The sequence below is a fragment of the Opisthocomus hoazin genome, chromosome 27, assembly GCF_030867145.1.
Source record: "Opisthocomus hoazin isolate bOpiHoa1 chromosome 27, bOpiHoa1.hap1, whole genome shotgun sequence".
Lineage (NCBI taxonomy): Eukaryota > Metazoa > Chordata > Aves > Opisthocomiformes > Opisthocomidae > Opisthocomus > Opisthocomus hoazin.
The window spans coordinates 9756206-9773858 of NC_134440.1; the positions used below are offsets into that span (position 1 = coordinate 9756206).

The 17653-nt window shown below is 64.7% G+C and overlaps 1 protein-coding gene and 1 long non-coding RNA gene across 4 annotated transcripts; both read right to left on the bottom strand.

The window, feature by feature from the left end:
• Positions 1-1440: 1440 nt before the first annotated feature.
• On the bottom strand, positions 1441-8473 carry CACTIN (cactin, spliceosome C complex subunit). Its single transcript, XM_075444377.1, is given in 11 exon segments — positions 1441-2065; positions 2067-2128; positions 2585-2853; positions 3976-4098; positions 4416-4608; positions 4854-4971; positions 5108-5270; positions 5355-5500; positions 6508-6603; positions 7098-7584; positions 8346-8473. Coding segments are annotated over 11 exon segments (2208 nt in total). The 5' UTR covers positions 8468-8473; the 3' UTR covers positions 1441-1636.
• Positions 8474-11130: 2657 nt separating this feature from the next.
• Positions 11131-17611, bottom strand: LOC142364589 (uncharacterized). 3 transcript variants are annotated; one of them, XR_012766300.1, is made up of 3 exons: positions 13280-14816; positions 12285-12917; positions 11131-12131 (listed from the first exon to the last, which is right to left on the bottom strand). It is a non-coding gene; the product is annotated as an uncharacterized LOC142364589 (long non-coding RNA). The 3 variants fall into 3 exon arrangements; XR_012766299.1 differs by lacking the exon at positions 11131-12131 and adding an exon at positions 17456-17611 and having other exon boundaries at positions 12138-12917; positions 13280-13363; XR_012766298.1 differs by lacking the exon at positions 11131-12131 and having other exon boundaries at positions 12138-12917; positions 13280-13363; positions 13571-14816.
• Positions 17612-17653: the final 42 nt, after the last annotated feature.

Below are 17653 nucleotides of genomic sequence, written 5' to 3' on the forward strand. Positions count from 1 at the left end.
CCGGGGCGCAGAGTCGGGGTGCAGGGAAGAGGCAGTGCCCGGGAGGGGCCGTGGGCCCTGCCCAGGCTGGGGACTCAGTGGGGCGGTTTTTGGGGAGCCCCCCCGGTGCGGGTGTGCCCGGGAGGGAGGGGGTCCGCGGGCAGGGGTCCCTGCCAGGCAGCTCCGCAGGGAGGGACCCAGCCTCCGGGCTTGGTGGGGTTTTTCCCCCTGTTTCCCCCCGCAGCCGGCCGCGGGCAGGCCGCCGCACGCTCCCCCGCCGAGCGCAGGCCCCAGACCCCCTGCGCCGAGCGGCCGCCCAACGGCTTTCAATAACCCACAGGAAGGCGAGGCCGGGGGACGCGTCGTGGGGACGTCCGGCGGGATGGGGAGGGGGGCCGAGGCGGCCGGGGGTCCCCCTGTCCCCGGGCAGGCTGAGCCCCTGCTGAGCTACGGGGGAGAACACGAGCCCTGGGGCAGCCCCCCATGCCAGGGAGCCCCCCCAAGCTCTGCCCCAGCACTGGGGGGCCCTGGGCAGCCCCCAGCCCCCTCCACCACGGGGCCGTGCCGTGGGGCAGGATGCTGCAAGGCCCGTGGGGAGGACACAGCCTTGCTGCGGCAGCTCCCGGCCAGGCCGGAGGCTTCCCGGAGGCTGCGCTCCCGGCCGTGGCTCACGCACACCGCAGCCCTCCCGCCCGCCGCAGCGCGGGGACGCGCCGGGGGCTGTGCCCCACGGCCATCACGCAGAGGGACGGACGCCAGCGAGTACCCAGCTCAGCTCCGAAGCGCTCCCCAGAGCACCCCCAAACCTGCCCTCGGGGACCCCCACCTCAGCGATGGGGGTCTGCGGAGCGCAGCCGCCCCTGGCCCAGGGCAGCGAGAGCCGCTCAGGCCCAGGGTGGGGGGGCACGGCCAGCGGATCTTCCCCCGTAAAGAGACCCCCCCCCCCCCGGTCCCTCTCCTCCCACCCGCCGGAGGCAGCCGCCTGGCAGCCACTGACCCCTCTCCTCCCGCAGCCAGGGTCGAGCGAGGTGGCGACGCTCCCAGGCTGCAGAAGCCGCATCCCAGCGCGGAACGTGCCAGAAAGGGCTCAGCCGGGAGGGCGAGGGGCCCGGGGAGGTCTGCGGCCGCGGGAGCGCCGGGCAGGGCTGCGCTGGCCGAGCACAGGGTGCCCGAGCCAGGGAGCGGCCGGGCTGGAGGGGTCTGCACCGGCCAGGGGAGAGTGTGGGGCTGGGAGGGGGCTGGCGCGGGCGAGGGGAGCACAGGGGGCTGGAACAGGCCCTGGGAGCACACAGGGCTGACAGCGTGTGAGGAGGGGGTGACAGAGCCCAGAGGCATGGGGGGGCATGGGGGGACAGCCCCTGGCACTGCCCAGCCCCCAGAGGAGCTCCCAGTGCTGGCCCAGTGCGGGACTGGCTGGGTGGTGACATCGGGAGCAGCGCGGGGTGCGCGTGCGCGGCCTCAGACGCCTTAAAAAGCCCCTCTTTATTTGTACCAAAGTCTGAGGGTCCCTGGGGATACAAGCGAGGACAGGGAAAACCCTCGGGAACAGGTCCTGTGCTGGGCCAGGCCTCGGGGCCGGCCCCGGGACAGTGACGGAGGATGAGACCCCCCTGCCCACCACCCCGGGCCAGGGGTCCGAGGGGAGCCCAGCAGCCCGTCACCGGCGGTAACGGTAACGCTTGAAGTGGAACCAGAGCTGGAAGATGCCGTTGGCAAACTGGCAGCGGAAGCCATGGCGGTGGGAATACTCCCACTCCCGGCTGACGATCTTGAAGGCGATGTCCTCGTAGGGCGGCCCGGCGTGGAAGCGCAGGATGGCGAAGTCCTTGTTGTCCTGGCAGGCCTCCAGGAAGTACTCGGGCGTCGAGCGCTTGTCGATGAGGTCGGGGTAGAAGATGTTGAACTTGTAGCCCTGCACGATCTTGGGGGGCGGGTTGTCGAAGTCGTAGTGGGTCTGGTTGTACTTGTTCCACTCGAAGCCCGTGTGCACCCGGTTGAAGAAGCGGGGCTTGCGGGGCCGGTACTTGTCCGCCCAGAGATAGGCCTTGCCCGTGAGGGGCATCTCCACGCTGAACTGCGCCTCGTCCGCGGCCCATGCCCTCCTTGGCCTTCCGGAAGAAGATGTCGTCGGCGCTCTCGGTGGCATCACCTGCGGGAGGAGCGGCGACGTCGGGCCCTGCATAGCCCGGGCTGTGGGGACGCTGCGCCGGGGCGGGCAGGGGGAAGGAGCCGCGGACGCTGGGCGGGGGATGCGGAGCTGGGCACGGAGACGGGCGCGCTGCCCTGCGTGGGTGCTGGGATGGGTGCTGGAGAACTCCCCCAAAGCACTCTTCCTGCTCGTCCGCAGCCCAAACCGCCTGGTGGCGCGGCGGGGAGCGGGGAAGGACCCCGCGGAATCGCCTGCCGGGAACGCTGGCAGTCCCAGCCCCATCGCCCCGCTCCCGTCCTGCCAAGCCCCCTTCGCTGCCCGGGGACACCCCTCGGGGACCCGCTCCAGCTCTCACCCCTTCCCGCGGGCAGCGCTCCCCGACGCACACGCACGCTCCTCCGTGCCGCGCGGGCTGCGACACCGGCGGGGCGCAGGGCCTGCCCGCGGGGCTCCCACCTGTGACCTGGAGCTGCTGGCGCAGAAGCAGCAACCGATGCGCGTCCTCCTCGGCCTCCAGCACGTGGGCGTCGAAGGGCAGCTCGCTGGCGCCCAGCAGCCGGGGGCTGTACTTCCCCGCGTCGTAGTCGTCCAGGCTCTGCTGGATCAGGTCCTCCTCCATCAGCACAGCCTCCCCCTCCGCCTCTCCTTTGGCCTCCGCGTCCTGCTCGGGCTCCGGCTCCGAGGACGGCCCCGGCTGCACCACAATGCTCTCCTCTGCACCCAGCCTGCAGGGCAGAGAGAAGAGAGAACTGGGACGGGGATGGTACCCTCGTTCTCCGCTCACCCGAGGTCTGGCTGTGGAAGGGTGGGAGCTCAAGGCTGCATTCCGAGCGGCCTTCGGACCGGTGCTGCTTGGCATCTTTGTCAGCGACACGGGCAGTGGGATCGAGCGCACCCTCAGCCAGTTTGCCGATGACACCAAGCTGTGTGGTGCGGTCGACACGCGGGAGGGAAGGGATGGCACCCAGAGGGACCTGGACAGGCTGCAGAGGTGGGCCCGTGTGAACTTCATGAAGTTCAGCAAGGCCAAGTGCAAGGCCCTGCCCATGGGTCGGGGCAATGCCAAGCACAAACCCAGGGTGGATTGAGAGCAGCCCTGAGGAGAAGGACCTGGGGCTGTTGGTTGGTGAGAAGCTCAACACGACCCGGCAATGTGCGCTGGCAGCCCAGAAAGCCGAGCGTCCCCTGGGCTGCATCCCCAGCAGCGTGGGCAGCGGGCGAGGGAGGGGATTGTGCCCCTCTGCCCCGCTCTGCTGAGACCCCCCGGGAGTCCTGCGCCCAGCTCTGGAGCCCTCAGCACAGGACAGAGCTGGAGCTGCTGGAGCGGGGCCAGAGGAGGCCCCAGCAATGATGCGAGGGCTGGAACCCCTCTGCTGGGAGGAGAGGCTGGGAGAGCTGGGGCTGCACAGCCTGGGGAAGAGAAGGCTGCGGGGAGAGCTTAGAGCAGCTGCCAGGGCCTGGAGGGGCTGCGAGAGAGCTGGGGAGGGGCTTTGTGCAAGGGCCTGGGGGGACAGGACAAGGGGTGAGGGCTTTAGACTGGAAGAGGGGAGATGTAAATGAGATGGAAGGAAGGAATTCTTTCCGGTGAGGGTGGTGAGGCCCTGGCCCAGGCTGCCCAGAGGAGCTGTGGCTGCCCCCTCCCTGGCAGTGCTCAAGGCCAGGTTGGACGGGGCTGGGAGCACCCTGGGCTGGTGGAAGGGGGCCCTGCCCGTGGCAGGGGGTTGGACTAAATCAGCTTTAAGGTCCCTCCCAACCCAAACTGTTCCAACTCCATGATGGTTTTCTGCCCCGGGTGCCCCTCGGGACAGCCCCGGATGGCCGTGCTCCCCAAGGGAAGCGCTGCGTACCTGTCGCTGGGGGAGGCCGGCTCCCGCTTGATGATGGGGAAGAGCGGTTCGCTCTCCACACCCTGCTCCTGCTTCAACTTGTACAGCTTCTGGCGCAGCACATCCTGGTGCCGCTCCCGCAGCCTGCGAAGAGGAGAGGAGCCATCAGGTCCCACCCAGCAGAAGCACCCCACGCCCGCACCGTCCAGAGCTGCGACACCCACCAGAGCGGGTACAAATCTGCGGGGTTTTGTTCAGTTTGGGGCTGAACAACCCTCTAGTTTGGTTCTCTCTTGGAGGCCTCACTGTAAACACTGCCACTGGAGAAGGGACTGAGCATCCCGCCCTTCTTCCCTCATGAAGAACTAAACATCTCGGAAAACGTATAAAACTCCACCAAGGCCTTTGGGTTTGTGGCCCCCCTTCCCACAGCCCGGGCCAGCAGACAGCCCTGCTCTTACCTGGCCCGAGCCATGTACGCCTTCAGCTGCTGCAGCAGGCTCTCCCAGTAGCCAACGTCAAGGCTGGGTCCTCCTGCGCGGATCTTGCTCTCGACGCCCTGGTACAGCACTTGCAGCTGGTTGTAAGTCTTCCCCTTGAACACGGACTGCACGTCCGAGCTGACGGAGGCGTTGACGCCGTCCCGACGCTCGCCTGCGCGGCAGCCAGGGCAGTCAGCCTCCGAGTGCTCAGCCTGCCCTCACCCGGGCCCTCCCGGGCTGCACCCACCCGCGCCAGGCTGGACGCCGCAGGGGATGGCCGCCAGGTCCACAGCCTCCATCCAGCAGGTCCCAGAGAGCCCCTCCGAGCCCCAGCGCACGCGGCAGACCCTACGCCCTGCTTTACCCACCGCTCGCACTCCCCCCGGCCCCCACACCAGGCTCTGCCCTCCCGCCTACCTGGTCCTCCTTTCCCAGAGGCCTCCAGTTTGCGGAGCTTGGCTATCTCATCCTCCGTGATGATGGTCATGTCCCTCCAGAAGTCCACGTTCTTCCCTTGCTCCAGCTCCATGTAAACCTGCAGCAGGAGACAAGCAGGACCTCGGGCACCTGCCCCGCACCGCACGCAGGGGTGCAGAGCTGAGGGGGGAGGAGGCCGGCCCTGAGCTGCTGCCCCTCGGCCAGCCCCGGCGCAGGCGGGGCGGAGCCGGCACCTGAATGTCCTCCACCAGATCCTCCATGTCGGAGACGGTCAGGCCGTTCAGGAAGGTGTAGGGCTCGTGCATCTCCACGGCCAGGTCGTCGTCCTCCGCGCTGATGTACTTGGCCAGCAGGTCAATGGGTTTCGCCCTCCCATCCCGGATCCGGATCTTAGACCTGGGCGAGGGGAGCGGGATCTCGAGCGGTGCCTGCCACCCCCTGCTCCGCAGCGGGCCCGTCCCCGCGGAGCCGCACACCTACCGCAGCTTGGCCTGCTGCAGGTGGAAGTTGTCCTCCTGCTCCTCCCAGGTTTTGAAGTGCTCTGCCTCCTTCTCCCGCTGCAGCATCTCCAGCTCCTGCTCCCGCATTGCCTTCTCCCGCTCCCGCTCCAGGCGCAGCTGCTTCACCTGCCCGGGGCGGAGGGAGACGTGAGGCTGCTGCAGAGGGGGCACCCAGGCAGGACAGCCGCTCGAGGACGCAGCCGCGACCCCGCTCACTGAGCTGCCGCGGCTCCTGCGGTCGGCCCGAGGCTCGCGGGGAGCCAGGAGCCACGCGGAAGCACAGCCAGCGCGGGTCAGGGGGGCCAGGGCGCTCGCTGCCAGCCCTCTGGAGGACAGGGACACAGGCACAACCGAGCGCCTCGCTGCCGTCACCTGGCACTTGGCCTCCTCAGCATCTCCCGAGCTGGACTCGGCCCCAAGAGAAAAGTCCTCTCACCCGGGGATAGCACAAGGCCGTACGCCGTGGGCCCCTCGAGCCTACAGCCTGCGGGCACCCCTGGAGAGAACAAAGGGACTTTCAGGTGAGTGACTGGGAGAACTGGGCTGCTCACAGGGTTCCCTGCCAGTCGGTGGGAGGGAGAGGACATCGAATCACAGAACGGTTTGGGTTGGATGGGACCTTAAAGATCATCCCATTCCAACCCCCCTGCCATGGGCAGGGCCCCCTTCCACCAGCCCAGGGTGCTCCCAGCCCCGTCCAACCTGGCCTTGAGCACTGCCAGGGAGGGGGCAGCCACAGCTCCTCTTGGCAGCCTGGGCCAGGGCCTCACCACCCTCACCGGAAAGAATTCCTTCCTTCCATCTCATCTACATCTCCCCTCTTCCAGTCTAAAGCCCTCACCCCTTGTCCTGTCCCCCCAGGCCCTTGCACAAAGCCCCTCCCCAGCTCTCTTGCAGCCCCTCCAGGCCCTGGCAGCTGCTCTAAGCTCTCCCCACAGCCTTCTCTTCCCCAGGCTGAGCAGCCCCAGCTCTCCCAGCCTCTCCTCCCAGCAGAGGGGTTCCAGCCCTCGCATCATTGCTGGGGCCTCCTCTGGCCCCGCTCCAGCAGCTCCAGCTCTGTCCTGTGCTGAGGGCTCCAGAGCTGGCTGCAGGACTGCTCCAGGTGGCTCTGATCCACCCTCATCTGATCCTACCTTCTGCAGCTCCAGGCGATTGTCCTCCTGGATTCGCTTGTTCCTCTCCTTCAGGTCCTTCTCGTCCAGGTGGCTGATCCCTTTCTTTTCCAGTGCCTGAAACAGAGAGGCCAAGGGAAGCTGTGATACCCAGTGACCTCTACAGCCCCTCACCGCCCAGCAAATGCCACCACGTCCACCCGCTTCCGCTGCTCCATGGAGCTCTGATCCCGTCGGAAGTCCCCAGATCCCTCAAACGCTATCCCTGAAGAACGGCAGTGAAACCCAGGCTCAGCCCATGCTGCCCAGCACTCTGCCTGCAGCTCCCAGCAGGTCTGGGGCCCTCTCCTGCACCCTGCCCCACCTGCTCACCCCACGCCCACGGCTACAGACCATGGTCGTCAGGAGGAGAGCAACAAAATCCACTGAGCTTGTCAGAAACACCCAGCTGCCGCCCTAGACGAGTGCTTTGCTCTCACATGGCTGCTTTTAGCATCAAAGAGGTTCCCACCTCGCCAAAGGACCCCCTCGCCGCCCCACTGCTCCTCCGCCCTGTTCCGCAGGGGCACGATCCCCTCCGAGCAGCCTCGCGGGCACGGGGCAGAGCTCACCTTGCTCCAGATGAAGGTGCCCAGCAGGTTGTTGTCCCCAAACGGGTTGTCGGTGTTGGTGTAACCCATGTACTCCTCTCCCCACCCCATCTTCTCCCGCTTCTTCCTCTCCTTGGCCTCCTTCTTGGCCAGCCGGCGAGCCCGTTTCTCCTCGGGCGTCTCCAGGGCTTTCATGAGCGCAGCCTGCTTCTTCTTCTCCTCCTTCAGCCTCAAGCGCTCCTGGAGGCTCAGCTGCTGCCTCGTCTCCTCCCTGTCCCGCGAGCGCGGCGGGGACGGAGAGCTGATGGAGGACACGGAAGACTTGGAGCCATCTCTCTTCCTCCGCCGCTCCCTGCTCCGCGCTCTCCTCTTGTCTCGCTCGCGCTCCGAGCTCGAGCCGGAGGAGCGGCCCCGGGACCGCGAGCGGTGTTTCTTCTGGCTCTCACGGTGCTGGTCCCTGCTTTTGCTTTTCTTCTTCCATTTCCGCTTCTCATCGCCAGAGTCCGAGCTGGGGGGGGGGCAGAAAGTCGCGTTTCAGCCGGGAGACGGTCACCGGCTCCGTGCCGGGCAGCCGGAGCCTCCAGCGGAGCCGGGAAGGCTGAGGCTCTGCCCCTGCCCCCCCCCGAACGGCTCCTCGTCCTCCCCGGAACGCCCCGGGCCTCCCCCGGGCCCCGAGGCGCAGCGGCAGCGGCCTCTCCCCGGGCTCCCCCGGCGCCTTCCCCTCAGCCGGGGAGAGGGGCCCGGTGTTTTGGTTTCGGCTGCCGCCGGCAACAAAAGCGCCACGCGGCCGCCCCTCCCCCCGCCGAAAACAGGCAGAAAACCGGTGGCTCGGGATAAGGGCAGTTTAACAGAACAGCAAACCGAGGGAACAGGAACAACAACGACACAGACAAGGAGAAAACACGACAAAAAACAGACCCGCTCTCTCGGACCGCACCGGCGCCGCACGCTCCCGAGCCGCGAGTGAGTTCCGGCCGCGTGCCCCCCCCAGCGGAACCCAGCGTGACGTCAGAGGGTATGGAATGGTGTGGAACACCGGAATACCGGGCTCTGTTTGGCCAGGTGGGGTCAGCCCCCACCCCCCCGGCTGTGCCCCTTCCTGGAGGCCGGTGAAAATTAACCCTGTCCTGGCCAAACCCAGGACACCCGGCCACACCGGGGTCGCTCTCCCCGCGGGCCCCGGCACCCCGCGGCCCGGCTCCCCGCTCCACCGGCGCCGCTGCCCCCTCAGACGAGGCCCGGCCGCTCCAGGGCCCGGTCCCCGCTAACCCCGAGCTCGGCTCCCGGCGGCGCTCCACGCTCCGGCTGCGCCGCCGCCTCTCCCGGACCCGCTCCCGCCGCGGCGAACGGGCCCCTCGGCGCCGGGCCGGGCTGCGCGACCTCGACCCCATCGCCTCCGGTGGGGCCCCGGGGGCCTTCCGCAGCGCCCGGCGCGCAGGGCTGCCCGCGCCACTGCCTGAGCGCGGCGCCGCCGGACACCAGGCCGCTCAGCGGGGCCGGGCGCAGGCGGCGCTGGGGCAGCTCCGCGCCGAGGCCCCGGCGGGGGGGCGGTGCCTGTCTGGGAGGGTGGTGCCTGGCGGGGGGGCGGAGCCTGGCTGCCCCGCCCCCTCCCCTCCCGTCCCCGCCCCTCCCGTCCCTTTTTGCTCCCTTTTTCCCCCCAAAACGGGCGCGGGAGAGAGGAGGCAGAGGCGGCCGGCGTGAGCACAGCACAGACCACAGAACGCTTTATCACAGAGCCGAGGACGGGCAGCAGCAGGGTACAGCTCTCCGCAGTGCGAAGGGGCTCCCGGCGCCGGAGGGGACAGAAACCTCGACACGACCCCGGCAAGGAACACAAAAGCGCCCGAGACTGAACCCCCCCGAAAGAGGAACCCGGGGCCCCCCGGGCCGGCCCCGCCGCTCGCAGACACGCGCGACGCGGTGCGCACCGAGCGGACAGCCAGACAGCGCCGACGCCGACAGAAGGGGAACGCGGACGCGGCTCCGCACGCCTGCGCCGCAGCTTCGGCCTCGTCCTTCGCGGAGAGAGCTGGAGCACGATGGCAGCTGGGAATGAAACACGGGGAGCCTGAGCATGGCGGGAGCCTGGAGATGGAGCCCACGCCACCGCCCCGGGGCGAGCCCCGCGCCAAGGCCTACAAGTGCTCCGGCTTCGCTAAAATCATCCCAAAGCGGGATTTCAGCGCGCACGGCCGAGCCGCTCAGCACGGAGCCAACAGCAGGCTGAAGTGGGTTCCCTGCGTGGGCATTCGGGGCTCTGCGCCAGCTCCTCGCTTTGCCCCACGCCTCTGCTCTGCGCACGCCCGCGAAGGGCAAAGCGTGACGGCAAGCGCGGCGATGCCAGCTCTCTCTTGCCTAATCCATACTGGGCAGGCAGCAGCGACCCGCGGTTCGGCAGCAGCCCGAGCCGAAAGCTCCCCGGCAGCCTCAGCCGTTGGCAAGGGTCCGGGCGCGTCCCGCAGAGCTGAGGGTCCCGGCTGGGATGATGGGGGGGAGGGAGAGCGGCGGCAAACAGGGCTGTGTGGGAACTGGCTGCCTCGCAGGGCTGCTCGGCTCGCGCCTCAGAGCACGGGGAACGCAGTGCCTGCTCTAAGGGTGGAGAGAGCGGGGTTACGCCAGGGCCAGCACCTGCCAGAGAACTGCTGGGGCACAGAAAGCCTGGACAGACAATGCACAGCAGCTCGCGTCCCGGAGGAGCCGAAGCATAGCTGGAGAGACAGAGCAAGGGCGGGTGGGGGATCTCTTCCCCAAAAAAGGGCCGATGCTCTTCCCCGTCCTGCCCTCCTCTGACTCCGTGTCCCGCAAAGGCGGCATCGGCAGCGCCTGGGGGATGCTCGGGAGCGCCCGCTGCTCTCCTGCTGCAGCGCTGTGCGCAGAGGCGGGCGAAGAGCAAGCGGGGAGCTGCCAGCTCCTGCCAGGCTTCCCGGGGAGCAGAGGCTGGGCCGCTCTCCAGCACCCAGCTAGCCCGGGTGCAGGTGACACAGCGGGGAGCGGGTGCGGGCCAGGAACGGGGCAGTTTCCGTTTCAGATCAGCATCTCCCTAAAAGGTTCCTCCTGTTCCCTCACGCCGACAAAGGTGCTCTGAGGCCTTTGCACGTCCTCGCAGAGGACCAGCCCTCCCTGTCCAGACCTGCTCCCTCCACAAGGTTCGGCGTTACGCAACTGCACGAGGATTGTCTCAAAAAGCCCCAACACCTGAGGAGACAATGCTTGGAAGGAACAGGCTGCAGGTCTGGGTTCCCCCACATCTCTTGGGACCGCGCGCAGCTCCAGCTTGCGAAGTTCATTCCATGCTGGTGGGGCTCAGGTGCTCCCCGCACAGAAACTGAGCAGCTTCAGAGACCCCCAAACTGAGGGGAAGGAATAAAGTCTCCACCAACGATGCTTAAACCATCTCAAAGAAGATTTCAGCTGCCTGGAGAGTCCCGGCGAGGCTGAACCCACCAGCCCACGACCGAGGTGGCACCGGGGGCCTCGGGCCAGGCACCCCGAGCCCAGCGCCCCGGGTTCCTCCCGCGCAGCACCCAAAGCAGCCTCTGCCGAGGCAGAAGGGATGCAGCTCCCTGGGGCCTCTCTGCGCACGGTATCGCGCTTCTGGAAGGAGAAACCCAAAGGCTGAACGTTCAGCGTTTTGAAGGCTCTTGCTTCCAGCCCCGAGGCCGCTGGCCTGGCGGTACGGCGCTCCTCCCGTCTCCCCGCCCCGAGCTGCGGAGCCCCGCAGCAGGCAGACGGGGTGGGCGAGGGGCCGCTGCCCAGCCCGCTGTGGGGGCTGCCGCGGAGCTGCCAAGCAGCAACTGAAAGGGGAGAGTTTCTTGAAAGCCTTTTGGTGGATCACTGGGTAAACAGCCGAATACACCTGATGGCAGCAGCCTGCAAGAGCCCCAGCCCGCGCTCCCGAGAGCGGCACCTTACAGCCTCCGGCACCTGCAGGCAAGGGGGGGGAAGTCTGGGTCCTGTACTTCTAGGCAGGAAAACCTCAATTTGTGAAGATCCTCACCCAGTTCAGCGCTCGGCAGAGGGGAAGAGCTTCCCCCCAGCCCAGTTACATTCTGGGACCTGAATTAACCCACCCCGAGTGCTGCTGTGCAGACAGATTAGGGGGACTGAGCCCCGAGAGAAGCGTCCTGCTTCCCCACTCCTCTACCAGGAATGCCAAGGACAGGCCGAAGATTGTAATGAGAATTAAGAGATTTTCACCCTCTTTAAGTGAGGCTCATAAAGCAGAGCAGTAAGACCCGGCTCCCCCTGTCTAACGAGTTTCCTTCCTTCTCTCTGGGAGATGAGGACGGGATTGCTAGAGTTCCAGACAATGCCATGGTGTGTGTCCTGCCGACAGACGGATGAGCCTAGACTGAACGCTACCCAGCAACACCATTCCTCTCGCCTAAAGCCGGCAGCCTTCGAAAACCAAACCATCGCAGACACCCGAAGCAGCCATTTCCAATAGCAGATGTTACCCCGGGCAACATCCCGGTCACCCAGCTTTTTGTCCAACGGAGTCCGTGAACACAACGCTGCCTGGCGCAGCGAGGTGGCAGAGCCAGGCTGCTGCTTCTGTCTCCAGCGTGTGCGGCCGTGCACGCGCCTCCCTGACCGCCCCGAGGCACGGAGGGAACGCGCGAACCCAGTGCTCGTGACCCCCGAGTACCGGGCGGTCGGATACACCCGTGAGCGTGCGAGGTGCTGAGTGGCTCCAGTACGACGCAGTGTCCGGAGAAGCCTGGCCGGAGGCTGGGCAGACCGGGGAACTCGCACGGCAGCACGGCCGGTCCCCAGGGGTGCACAGTTCCCGTCTGTCCGTGCCTGGGTGTCCGGAGCAGGCGGCGGTGCGGCAGCCGGTCAGACGAAGCGTGGACTCCAAGCACAGAGGGACAGGGTGACGCAGCAGTGCAGCACATGGTGAAGGCAGAACCCATCGTGACGTCCGGAGGAGAGCCGAGGTGACCACGTCACTGTCGCCAGGAATCGTTTGCTTCCCCCGCACAGCGTTACAGATCAAAAGAAGTCACTAGCGATTTCTGAATCCAAGTAAATTGGCATGGCTACTTTGGACTACTGTAACATGGGAAAAATTCTCTTCAGTGGCCTTTAATACATTGCATTTACATAGCACCTTTCATCCCAGGGTTTAAGTGCTTTAACGGAAGTGGGTACCGCACACCCATTAGCACGGGGGAAACCGAGGCACAGAGTGGTTAAGTGACTTGCCTTAGGTCACTTGGCAAAACCGTGGCAGAGTCTGGACAGCCTTAAACCTCCTGACTCCATCAGCTGGTTAGCCCACGCTGCTGCCTCGGACGAAGCCACTCCGGTCCCTGCCCTCCCCAGCAACGTGCTCCTACCAATTCTCCCGTGAGGGCTCACACTCCTTTCTGATGCACAAATATATGACAACAACAACAACAACAAAAAGTGCAGTAAACTAAATGTTTAAAAAAGCACACGTGTGCTGTCTCTGTGCAAAGATAAAAGAAATAAATACATGATTAAAAAATTAAAAAGGTTCACAGTATCACACATGGATAGGTAGCTACGGTAGTGCACGTCTGGAAAACACTGTGTTACTACCCAGGATTCTCTACACCCAGCTGGATGTCTCCGCTGGGAGCTGCGGGTGAGCGGGTGGTTTCTTTGCTGCCCATGTCTGGGATAAGGAGAAAGACACGGTTATAGTTTTGCTCCGTCCCGAAATGCAGTGCCCAGGATCCCGCAGTGCGGCAACACTGGTGCCAGCAAGCTCTTCCCCATCCCACTGGAACGGCTGCATCAACGGAAAGGGAACACATCGACCTGCAGAGGGAATCGCTGCTCTCTGGGGCTTCTGTGTCTGCATAGAGATTACTGCAAGAGGCAGAGAAGAGAGAGTCAGCACCCGGCGCCCGCCCTGCGCTCCGAGAGGCCGGCGCCCAGCCAGCTGCCCAGAACCACACGGAGCGTGACGAGAGCAGGCTGGTTGTTTCGCATCCTCCAGCAATGACACACGACTGGAGAACTTCAGCTCCCCCGAGCTCTCACTGCACCACGCGGTTTGGAACGAGCCACAGCCCTTGCTGAGCAGACCCAGGAGATGCTGATCCGAGCCGCGGCAGGGCTCTGCCACAGCCATGCAAGAGCCCCGTGCTGCGCAGAGGCCACAGCGGCTCCCTCTGCAAGCTCCGACCTCGACCCACCGGGCACCCGGCACACGTTGCTTGTACACTTACTGTATCGCTCTCCTCATCGGAGACAGAGTGGAGCTGAGCGCTATAGTGGAGCGGGGAGTAAACCCAACTCCTCTCGTCTGTCGGCTGCCAGAGTGGCCAGAGATGGCGGGGAGAATGCAAGGAGAGCAGCAGCAGAGCAGGGAGCAAAGGAGAGAAGAGGAAAAAATAAAAGCAGAAAATAAAAAGAGCAGGAAACAATACAGTAAGAACAGCTGTCGTCCTGGAGGGAGAGAACTGAGCTCAGTGCCGGCTCTCGGCAGAGGAGCCTTCCTCATCATCCTCGGCACATACCTGCTCCCTACCAGCTGGGACACGGGACAGCCTGCCAGCAGCCGCCATGGGACCCTGCTCCAGCTGCAGTGGGGACGGCACAACCTCTCCTCTTGCAGGGACAGATTTTTAGAGCTTTTGAGGTGCCGGGGAAACCTCAGCTCCCTGCCACAGCGTCACCCCGGCTCCAGAGAAGCAGAGAGACGTGGGAAGTGCCTTACCTAAGGGCAGTGACAGAGCTCTGGGTTCCTGCTGCCCGCGCCCCGCTCTCACCCGCCCGTCTCCCCAGCCCCGTGCCTGCTGCAGGCTGGCAGCTCTGGTGTCCGGGAGGGCTCTCACAGCGAAACCTGACCTGGTTTGCTGTGCCTTCCCCCTTCCCTGCAGGCCAGGCAGGCAGCAGATGGGTGGGTTCGACCATGGTGGATGGCAGCCACAGAAAGGAAACCGTTACTGGTGAGAGGCTTGGAGACAGCGGGGTGATGGGCACAAGTACAACAAAGGAGGCAAAACACAACTGGATCTTGGAAAGAGCGAGGGGGAAGGGGACATGCGTCGAGGGAGCTGGTTATCACAGCGCTGGGCATCGGCGTGACAAAACTGCTGCTGCCGACACGGCAGAGGAGCCGAGGCAGACTGGAGGGCTGGTGTCTGCTTCCAGCCTTCCCGGGGGGGACCCCACGCCCGCTGCTAACGGTCTCTCTTGGCTCCAGAGCCGCTCCCAGAAACCGCCCCCTTTGACTCAGCCTGGGGTTTGCAAAGGAAGAGGAATGGAACGGGGTTCTTGGAAGAAGCCGGGGGGGTTCCCAGCCCGGGAACCAAGTGCAGCGGTCTGCGACGTCCAGGAAACTACAAGCAGCCAGAGGAGCTTTGAAGCACTGGGCTCCGCATGCTGAACCCCACCAGTAATGGCAGCGACGTTAGCAGAGACTGCTGGGAAGAAGGGGGGAAGAGAAACCCTTGCCGGGAGCTTCTCACAGGGCTCTGCTAGAGGTGCAGGAAAGCCCAACGCTGCCTGAAGCCTGCCCCACAGCCTGTTTTTCATCCATCCTGACCGAACCGCATGCTCCAGCCGCCTCTTTCAGAGCCTCTCAGCCCAGAAGCACGCAGGGAGCTGCAAACCCAGCGGGGAGATCAAGGAGCATCCGGCGCTTGGCATTAACCCTCCCGGTGCTGGGGCAGGAGGAGCTGCACAGAGGGGCTGCCCGGCTGCCCGCAGCACTTCCCTCACGCTGTCAGCCAAGGCCCGGAGCACGCCACGGCCCCTGCTTCCCCAGGCACCCTGCCCCATGCCCACCCCACTGCTCCCCTGCCCAGCACCAGAGAGGCAGGCGCTGGGAGGACCACGCTCCACAACGGCTCGTGCCGAGGTTCTGGCAGTGCTGCCACAACCCTCTGAGGACACCAGCTCTCCCAAAGCCTGAGAAGGGAAATACTAAAACCCAGAGCAGTCTGAGCTCTGGATTCAGCCCCTAATGCTCAGCTGCCTCCCTCCATCTTTCGGAAAGGAAAGCCCTCCTCGCTCACAGAAAACCTGCAGTGAGGAGGGAGCACGTCGGCAGTGGTGAAAAGGGCTGGAGAGCAGAAACCATCCCTAACTCAGCAGCAGCTCCTAACTCCTTTGGCTTTATGAGCTGCTCACTATCCCAGCCACAGGCCTGAAAGGTTATAGTCGCAACGGGATTTTTAGCAGCTTCAAAACATCTTAATGGTCTCTTTGGAAGCCTGTCTTGCTTCCTGGGCCAACGGAGCCGAGCCTAACATTACCTACAGAGGCTCAGGTGCCTTTCTGGCCAGGTCTGGTGCTTGCAAGTTTGTCCAAGGGCCGGGTGACGCTGCAGCCCATCCCGTGGCAGCAGCTGTGTCACCAGCCTGCAGAAAAGCAGGGCAGAGCCTGTGCTTCTGCAAGATCCTACAGGGAGATCCACTCGCGTGATTTCGATCTGCTTCCCTGGCTTCTGGTGGGCTGATTCCTAATGGCCACACAAGACAGAGCCACAGCATCCAAGGGTAACGGAGGGCTGGCCCCAGTGTTTCAAAGCTGCAGCTCTGCTCCCCTATGTGCTAGCGTGTTCACTTACAATCCCAGAGGAAAGCGAGGTGGTTCGGAGTCTGCGCTGGCGGGGAGAGTAAATCCAGTACCTCCCATCTGTGAACTGGATGCCCCAGGGCAAGTGAAGTGAGAAAGGAAACAGAGGAAAAAAGGATGATGTGAAAGAGAGGATGAAAAACAAAGCAAAAAACGAGGGGCTGGGCAACTCCAGGCCTGAACGGATCAGCAGGCAGGAAAGCCATGCGTGGGAAGAGCGGCGCCCATGCCCTGCCACCATCTCTGCACTTTTATTCCCCCGTGGGTAAGCAGGAGGATAAAGCGCTCTCCTTTCAGGAGCAGACTTCCAAAGATCAGATCACAGTCCCCTGGGACTTGACAAATCCTCCTCTGCACACAGCATCCCTTCCCCGCCCACCGCCCCGGAGCACTCCTGCTCTCACAGCTGTGGTCCCAGCCCTGCCGCACTCCGGGGCAGCCGCACTCCAGCTCCAGCTCAAGTGGTTTTCCAAGGACAGCGCCCGTGGGAACCCAAATCAGCTTTTCCCTTCATCCCAGCAGTGCCAAACACTCCACAGCACGACACACGTTTGATGCAACACTCAAGGACTCAGATGCAGTATGAAATGCTGATGAGCAGTCAGTCACGCTCTCTGTGAGCACACACCGCACACAGTTGGTTTCCTCCGGACAGAGAGGTGCCCCTCAAGCTGGGGGCAGTCCGTATGCCCAGGGACAGGGAGGAAGAGGAGCTGACCCTTGACAGAAGACACTTGCCAGTGGAGCAGGCAGTGTCTGCAGCCGGCTTGCACACAGCTGCCATCCACAGGCAAAGAAAGAGCAGCCAGTGTCAGAGGGAGCTGTTTGCATTCTGAACAGCATGCATAAAAACCCAGACAGGCAAGCTTGTAAAATGGAGCCGATTCCTTCCCCGGCTCCCACGAGCCTCGGAATGACTCGGCAACAAGTGAGCAGCGCTGCAGCAGAGTCGCACAAGCACAGGGAAAGGCAAATGTTGCCATTTTTAGGTTAGCCTGAAGGAGCTCATCACAAGGGCTCAGCTCATCTCCATCGCCATATAACCAACAGCAATGAGTCGGAGCAGGGAGGAGCTGGGAGCCTCTTCTAATGAGAAGTGCCTGGGCATGGGGGAGATCTCTCACGGGTCAGACCCTCAGCAGTGCTCTGGGAATACACGGGGCAGGTACGTGTTGCCAGAAACTCTTCTCCGGTCTGCAGAAGCTGCTCAGACATTGCGAGAGCTGACTGAGGAACACAGCGCCAGGCTCCACGGCACTCTGCTGCCAACCAGCAACCGCCTCACTCCCTGTCTCAGCACTAGATTTCCACTGCATCACCTAACGCGTCTGCCTGCGGGGAAAGGAAAAGCCAGAGTTCACCAGAACCCGTGGTCGGCCCCACTGCAACCACCTCCCTTCTGGCTCTAGGCCACTGTGGCACGTGTGTGTTCAGGAAAGCAGCTGGGCTCTCCGCTGAGGGAGGAAGAGCTTCTCATCTGCACCTACAGTCACCTTGGCTTGTCCCGGAGTGAACACGCTGGCCTAGATAAGACCTTCAGCGCTTGTGCTTGGAAGCAGAGCAGCACAGCTACGGCTGCCTCCACAGCAGCGGTGCCACCCACCTCAGCCCCACCAGATGCTGCTTGGAGTCCTCCAAGGGTTAATCCAGTTCCCTGCATTCAAAAACCCACCCAGCGTTAAGACCTCGAGGTGCTCAACGCGAAGACGGCATGGGGCAGACATTGCCCTGCACCCGACTGCCTGAAATCGGGACTGTCCCAGCCTCACCCAGCCTCTCCCGTCGCACCCCTAACGGACCGGGCAGAGAAGGTGTCTTACAAAGTATATGTCCATCCTCCCCGGGTCCCTCCGGCCAGCTGAGCCGGGGGCCCAGCAGCCAGGTTCGCCCCGGGGCCGGGCAGGGACTCCCGGCGGCCGCGACCCCCGCCGCCCCGCGCTGCCCGGAGCCACCCCGGGGCCAGAAGGGGGCGCCATCAGCAGGCGCTCCGCCGCCATCGCGCATGCGCCGCGCTGGCC